The 7659-nt window shown below is 46.0% G+C and overlaps 1 protein-coding gene across 1 annotated transcript; it reads right to left on the bottom strand.

Moving 5' to 3' along the window:
* Positions 1-279: 279 nt before the first annotated feature.
* Positions 280-2120, bottom strand: LOC311042432 (H-2 class II histocompatibility antigen, A-R alpha chain-like). The gene is made up of 2 exons (XM_084053168.1): positions 1844-2120; positions 280-626 (listed from the first exon to the last, which is right to left on the bottom strand). The coding sequence occupies exons 1-2, from the start codon at positions 2082-2084 to the stop codon at positions 505-507; spliced, it is 363 nt and encodes a 120-aa protein (XP_083909294.1). The 5' UTR covers positions 2085-2120; the 3' UTR covers positions 280-504.
* Positions 2121-7659: the final 5539 nt, after the last annotated feature.

Here is a 7659-nt window from a genome sequence, read left to right as displayed (position 1 = left end):
TGCGTAAAGTACGGTTACTGTTGGACAACTTCCTTTAGTAAAGATTCAAATTAAGAATTAAATAAACTGTCATAAAATATCTGAACTGTCATAAAATATTTGTTGTTCTGACATTTCATCACGTAAAAAGTATTCTTCAACTTGTATAGGCCATGTTTACAATCTTTGCAAATAGTGCCACAAATATAGGTTAAATTAATTCAATTATGGGTTAAATTAAAATACATATTTAATATAAAAACATAAAGATGATAAAACCATCAATTAAATAAAGGCTACTTTAACTGTTTTGCACCCTCACCCCTCTAGTGTGAACTGAAGCACAAAGTCAGTGTAGCACGACTGAAATGGAAGCAGAAAATGTGTCAATTAATAGTGAAATATTCACTAAGCTGTGTGAGTGCATCTGTTTACTATATTAAAAATATAACTGACGGTACAGTAGTTACTTATTCATCAATCTAAACAGGACAATGTCATGAGCATAATGAAGTAGTATTAATTTCAGGCCAAATGTTTAGCTTTAACAAGGAGGAATGTTCCAGTAGTGATGCCCAGCAGACCCAGAGTCAGACCAACTCCACAGAAGACAGCTGGAGCAGAGCTGCTCTCAGTGATGTCAGGATCTGTGAACAACACATCAATGATACACCATGGAAAATGTGTAGTATGAATGGAACTGCATTCATACTACATATTTTACAAAAGATGAAGTAACTGGATAATATATTAAACACGACATTATCTATCTCTTAAAGGTAGGGTAAGTGATATTCTTTGGTTAAAACAAAACTTTTGTTAAAAGATTAAAGCACTATATTCTGAGTAATCCTTGCTATAGAGGGTTTGTTCAGTAATAGGTCTCCTTGTCTCTCCAGCTCTCTTTGATAAACAGAAAATGCATTTTCAGGTATAGTGACAAAATGTCATTCAATCAGGAGAGACTACCCATTTATCAGCTTCATTTTATGGTGTTCTAGTTCCAAATTTGTCTGCACATTTCTTTGTGTCATCACTTCCAATTTCACTTGTTTAATCTGTATTAGGTGTTTACTGAGTTCTGACCTGACCTACCCTGAAAAGTCATTTTATGTTTAATAAAGAGCTGGAGAGACATGGATACTTGTGTTACTGAACAAACACTCTTTAGTAATGAGCACTATCAGAATATAGAGCTATTTAACACTTATTTTAACCAAAGAAAATCACTAACCCTACCTTTAACAACACACTTTTTATTGTATTTTATTTGATTGTTGGGATATAAATTGTTACTGGCCATCAAAACTTTGAACTGGCCAGATGCTCAGGTGGTGCAGGGGTAAGGTAAACTGCCCACCACCATGAAGTCTAGAGGCTAGAACCCACTGTAGTGAATCCGTCATGGACGAGCGCCAATAATAAGAACATAATTTGTCCGTGTTGGGGAGGGAAGTCGGGTGGCAAGGGTGTTCTTTGTCACTACACTAGCGACTCCTAGCGATAGGTTTGGGTGGATCCTGTTAGTGGGGACTGTTGAACGGGAGGAGTAGGTGGGGGCTCCTCACTGTCAGGTGAGCCAATAATGTGCACTGGCAGTGGAAACACCGAAATGTGTCGGGAGGGCTAATTGGCATTACGAATAAATTGGGAGGGGAAAATGGGTAAAAAAAAAAATCACACTCATGTCACCATGACTCAGCCATAACCATATAAGGACTTCCCAATGCAGCTAAGCCCAAATATGGAGTGTTGACGGGTGAGTGGGGAGAGGGGGGAAACGAGCACTCTCTTTTCAATCTGACTGGTTTTCCAATCATAGGCTACTGTAACATATAAAACTTTGAACGTGTAAGGTTCTCACCCCAAAACCTGGTCTGAGGCTCCTGCAGAGCTTCATGCTCCACAGTACAGGCATAGACGTCTCCCTCCTGGGGGGTGAAGGTCAGGGTGGAGATGTGGTGATAGGTCCCATCAGGATTAGGTAAATATGAGAGAACACGATCTTCTACAGTGACTTCCTCATCATTCTTGGCCCACTTCACTTTGATGGAAGGAGGGAACAAGTTGTTGACAAAGCAGATGAGAGTATTCTCCTCCCCCATCACCGCTTCATCTTTGGAGTAGATCACAGTTTCAGGAGCATCTGATGGTTAACAAGATATTTTGTTTGGCAGATTATTGACTATTTAATTCATCATAAAATAGTTAGATTATGTCTGTAATGATGCAGTACATATAAAGTGTGCTATCAATTGACCCTAACAGTAACCTGTTGGTTCATAAAACTTGACTTACCTTTGACTTGTTTCACAGATTTGTCATGTTCCCAGAAGTGCTTCATGTCTAGGCATTGAGCCTGGTGTATGAGCACACGAGCGTAGGCATAGGGTGTGCGTGCATCTAATGGGAGCCTAGCGGCCCACTCTACCTTTCCTTTCTTATAGTCTGCGTAGAAGATTTCATCATCATCCAATGTCAAAGAGAGTAGCGTATCACCAGACTCAAAGCACCCATAGCTATTTTGAAATACATGAATTGCTGAAAAGGAAGAATTCACAAATTATTTACCAAAGTACTGTAGCTCTTACAATCATTTTACGTGACTCTTGTGGGCCAGCCTGGTCACCAGAGAAGACATGGCACTGTACATTTTTGCAATCACAAGAGACAATTACACTGGAAGTTCATTTCTTACCTGAAAAATGTTTAAGACCATGTCAACTAAATCCTAGATTCACATTAAAACCATATTATTTATTATTCTGTGCCTATTCGGTATGCACATCTCTCTGCTCATCGCCTCACTCTGGGGCACCTGCCAGGGCTCAAGCATGCTACTAGTCATAGGCGATTTTAGCCTCTGTCAGTAGGGGGGGGGGTGGGGGGGGGGGGGGGATAAAAAAGCACCATCTGTGAGGAAGTAGCCTGGCATGGCCAGACTAATATCACTGAATAGATATTAGTCTGGAACCTGATTGGTACCCCACGGGGGAAGCTAAATCACCCCCCCCCCCTATTAAAAACACCAGTGGTACCAGTTGTTTGCAGAAAGGAACAACAGCCTGATTAATAAATGCATTTATTATTAATATGTTGTTATTTGGCCTTTCTGTGGCTATTATAGGCCTATGGTTAAATCAATTATGAAATTATGAAAATGTAATCTGACTCATAGACACAGTGGCCCTCATTTATCAATGCAGCGTAAACAAAGGCTTATAAGTCACATTTATCAACGAATCCTATACAGCCAATCCTAGCGTACATCAAAACAAGCAAAATAACACGCCCTTAAATATTCTCGAAATAGATTTTACAACATGAAGAACCAGAATACGACCAAACAAAGCATGGAAAGCCAATAAGAAAGAGTTTCACCGGCTCGCCTCGCCTCGCTGCCTGTCAAGTCACACACACACGCACGCACACGCACACGCAATTTAACAAGTCTCAACAAGTATCTGACGGTTTACAACTTTCGAATGTTGACGACCGCAGGGCTGTTGCAGACGGTGGACCAGCATTGGTCTCAAGGATGCTTACTTCCACATCCCGATTTACCCTCCGCACCGGAAGTTCCTACGCTTCGGTTTCGAGGGGAGGGTGTACGAGTACACTGTCCTCCCCTTTGGAATGTCCCTAAGCCCCAGGGTGTTCGTGAAATGCACCAATGCGGCTATAGCTCCACTGAGACTGGCTTTTGGCAGCGGGCTCGAGGGAGGAGGTGATGCAACACACGAGTGTGGCCATCTCTCACCTGACGTCGCTAGGCTTCACCATCAACGCCCAGAAGAGCGTGTTGGTCCCGTCCCAGCGGACCACCTTCATAGGGATCACTGGACTCGACCACGCTCATGGCGCGTCTGTCCCAAGACAGGATAGACAGCTTTTTGGCCTGTGTGAGGTCTTTCCACGTGGGGCGTCAAGTCAGTTACAGGCTGTGCATGCAAGCGGCGGGTCTCATGGCTTCGGCTATACACCTGGTCCGTTTGGGCAGGCTCCACATGAAACCTTTTCAGAGGTGGATGCAGGCTCTCAGGATCCCGTCCACTCTGGGTTCTCGGAAAGTTCTGGTGCCTCCACGGTGCGTGGAAGCACTCAGACCGTGGTCACAAGCAGCTTTTCTGTCCAAAGGGGTCAGTGTAGGCGTTGTGATATCGCGGAAGGTCATCACCACGGACGCCAGTCTGACGGGGTGGGGTGCCGTCCACGAAAGCCACTCAGCCAGGGGGGTGTGGGACATCAGTCTACAGACGGCCCACATCAATTACCTGGAGTTGTTGGCGGTGTTTCTTGCTCTCAAACACTTCGAGACTCTCATCCGCGGTTGTCATGCCGCGATCAGGACAGACAACACCACGACCATGTGCTATATCAACAGGCAGGGAGGCTTGCGCTCCCAGGTGTTGGACAGCCTGGCGTGTGAGATGACGCTTTGGTGCAACTCGCGCCTCGCGTCAATACGGGCTTCTCATGTACCGGGTCTCCTGAACAGCGGAGCGGACTTGCTGTCCAGGGGCAGGCTTTGGTACAAGAAGTGGTCCCTCAACCCGTGGGCCTCCAAAGAGAACGCGAAGTGTTCTCGTATTTTCTCAGTGAAGGTGGGGGACCCTTCCCTGGGCCTTGACTTTGTGTGGCCTGCCCCCTGATGTGGTAGCTACCATCCAGGGCGCGAGGGCCGTTTCCACGAGGGCTGCGTACGACGACAGGTGGAACATGTTTGTGTCTTGGTGTCTGGAACAATCACCACCATTGGTGGCTTTCCAGGCCCCGGTGCGCAGCATCCTCATCTTCCTGCAAGACAGGTTGAGTCAGGGTCTGGCTTTCTCGACGGTTAAGGTGTACCAGGCGGCCATTTCCGCTTGTCACGAGGGTTTCGATGGCATGACGGTTGGCTGACATCCTCTGGTGCATCGTTTTATGAACGTGCCAGGCGGGCCAGACCGGTTACTAGGCCTCTTTTCCCGGCCTGGGACCTGGCGGCGGTGCTGGATGCACTCTGCCATCCACCGTTCGAGCCTTTTGAGTCTGTGGATCTGAAGATCGTTTGTCTCAAAGTCCTTTTGGTTGCTTTGTCTACAGCTAAACGGGTCAGCGACATGCATGCGCTCTCAGTGAGTTCGGAATGCATGAGGTTCTCGGGCGACGACAGAAGGGTTTTGCTTAAACCCAACATGTGTGTCTGATTGATTTTTCTTTATTAAAGTGTCATGCTTCCAAAGGAAGCCCAGCCCATATGGACTTACAGGACACTAGCATTTCATTTGACAAACGATGAACCGACATTATAATTCAAAAACAATAAACAAACAAATAACAAACTAAAACACTCAAGCTTCCTGCCCATGGCAGATTACATAAATACAACTTAAAATACAACATTGGGCCTGTTACCTCACATCTTAACAGAGGACCGGACAAGAACCTATTTGAAGAGATGAGATTGTCTTCTACTCCAGGCATTAGAAACAAAATGTGCCGTCTTAAATACCTCATAATTAAACATGTGTCTTGTGTATGTACAGTATGTTTACTGTGTTGGAGTTTCTTACTATCTGCTGTAACATAAATTGCCCAGTTTGGGACATATGAACTTGAACTTGAACTTGGCGTTTGTTCCCAAGAGCGGGGTGGTGACCCAGGCCCCGGTTGGGCTGGTAGGTTTTCATCCACCTCCTTTCGCTTCAGCGGAGGATAGACGGCTGCACTGTCTCTGTCCGGTGGGCTCTAAAGCTCTATGCCAGAGGACAGCGATCGGCCGGTCGTCGTCACAGCTTTTTCTCTCCTTTGGCCCAGGTGGTCGGAGGAAGGCAGTGGTTAGGGCGACACTTTCTAGATGGATCTTTGATGCCATTAGGCTGGCCTACGTCAGTGGTGGCGCTCCAGTTCCAGAAGGACTGAAGGCTCACTCTACTAGGGGCGTGGCTGCATCCTGGGCCCTCTCCAGGGGAGTTTCGGTCCAGGAGGTATGTGCGGCTGCAAACTGGTCGTCTCCATCGACTTTTGCGGCTTTCTACAGCCTGGACGTGGCGGCGTCATCAGTGGCGCACGCTGTCCTGGGCATAGCGGCTGTCTCTAGCTAGAGTGGGGGAGGTTGGACAGGTTTTTGTTGCCCTGTCTTTTCTCTATCCTGGCTTCCTTCTCCTGAGTCCCCTCGGGACCACCGTTGGTAGGGTCCCAGGGGAGGAGGCCCTGTTTCCTTGTGTTCACTTATGGGACAGACTCGTGTCTGTTCATTAGTTGAATAAGGCAGACTTGGTCTGTCAGGGTTTACTATCTTTCTATATCCCGCACCCTGGCCCGGAGGGCCGGGGCGCCCGTGAGGCCACAGGTCACGCACGTGAGGGCGGGGCCTTGGGGCTGCGGGGCGTGCGGGACTGTGAGGGTTTTGTATGGCTATAGCCCCAGGGGAGTTTATGAATCCCGACAAGATGGTCGGGAGTCCCGAAAATGGGGTTTATGACTCCCGACAAGATTGTCGGGAGTCGAGAAAAAGCTCTGGCAGAAGCGCTCGTATTTTTACGTTGTTTTTCAGGCTCTGTATTTGTGTAATGATGATTTTGAACTGTTTGGTGCTATTTTATGTGTTTATGAATTGAATACAAGGACTATCGTGATATATCGTTGGTGAAATTTCATGCAATATATCGTGATATCGCAATATATCGAATATCGTGATATTATTGTTATCGAGGGCCTAATATCGCCACAGATATCGTATCGTGAGATACCCATATCGTCCCACCCCTAATCTGCATGCAGAGAGTTGTTGTTAAAGAGGATTAGCCTACGTCACGCGAGGGGCTTTATACCTTTTTTATACCTTTGTCACGCGACCATTCCGGTCGCGTGACATACCCTTCTCAGCCAATGAATGGCCCAGGAGTTTATGGTATATAGCTCTGTCCATCGCCAGGGGGCGCTGATATCCCATAGTGAGTATGTTACTCCGAATTTAAACAAACCGGGGTTACATTCGTAACCTCGAGTTTATCCTTAACCCAGCCAGGTTGTGTAGCCAATATAACTCTCTATGACATAACTCCATACCATAGGACAAGCTACTGTACGTTTGTAGACCTCACTGTCCATGAAAAGATGGTCGGGAGTCCTGAAAATGCTCTCGCAGAAGCGCTCGTATATTTTGAAAATAGCAGATCTACAAGCTCACAACGCATCGCACCGCGACGCGTTGTGAGCTTGTAGATCTGCGATCTTGTAGATCTGCCATTTTCATCTTGTAGATGAGCTTGTAGATCTGCTATTTTCAAATAGCAAATGCAGCCAGATCTGCAAGCTTAACCGAATGGCAGTTAAAGCAGTTTGTTTAAATTAGTTTATAAAATGTTATATTTTTACAGGGATTATGTATTAGTGTAGATATACATTTTGGAGTGGATTATGTGTCCAGATGCCTGTCAGAAAGTCAGACAATGCTGTTCTGCAAGTCTAGAATGGAATAAACGGCATGCCAACGTCAACAACTGCTATATCGACCAGACGTGAGATCTCAGTGTACCCTAGGCTGAAACCAACGTCAGGATATATTGATAAATGCCGAAAATTGCGATGATCTCGCCGTACGCCCATTATTTGGTCTGCACCGCGTTGATAAATGAGGGAAAGTGCATCTCACTGTAGAAAAATAGAAACCCATTTACACACAATGACACTAAT

The sequence above is a fragment of the Gymnoscopelus microlampas genome (genome assembly GCF_963454915.1).
Source record: "Gymnoscopelus microlampas genome assembly, chromosome: 3".
Classification (NCBI taxonomy): Eukaryota; Metazoa; Chordata; class Actinopteri; order Myctophiformes; family Myctophidae; genus Gymnoscopelus; species Gymnoscopelus microlampas.
The sequence above is the reverse complement of the archived record's forward strand: the minus strand, read 5'-3'. Positions and strand labels throughout refer to the sequence as shown.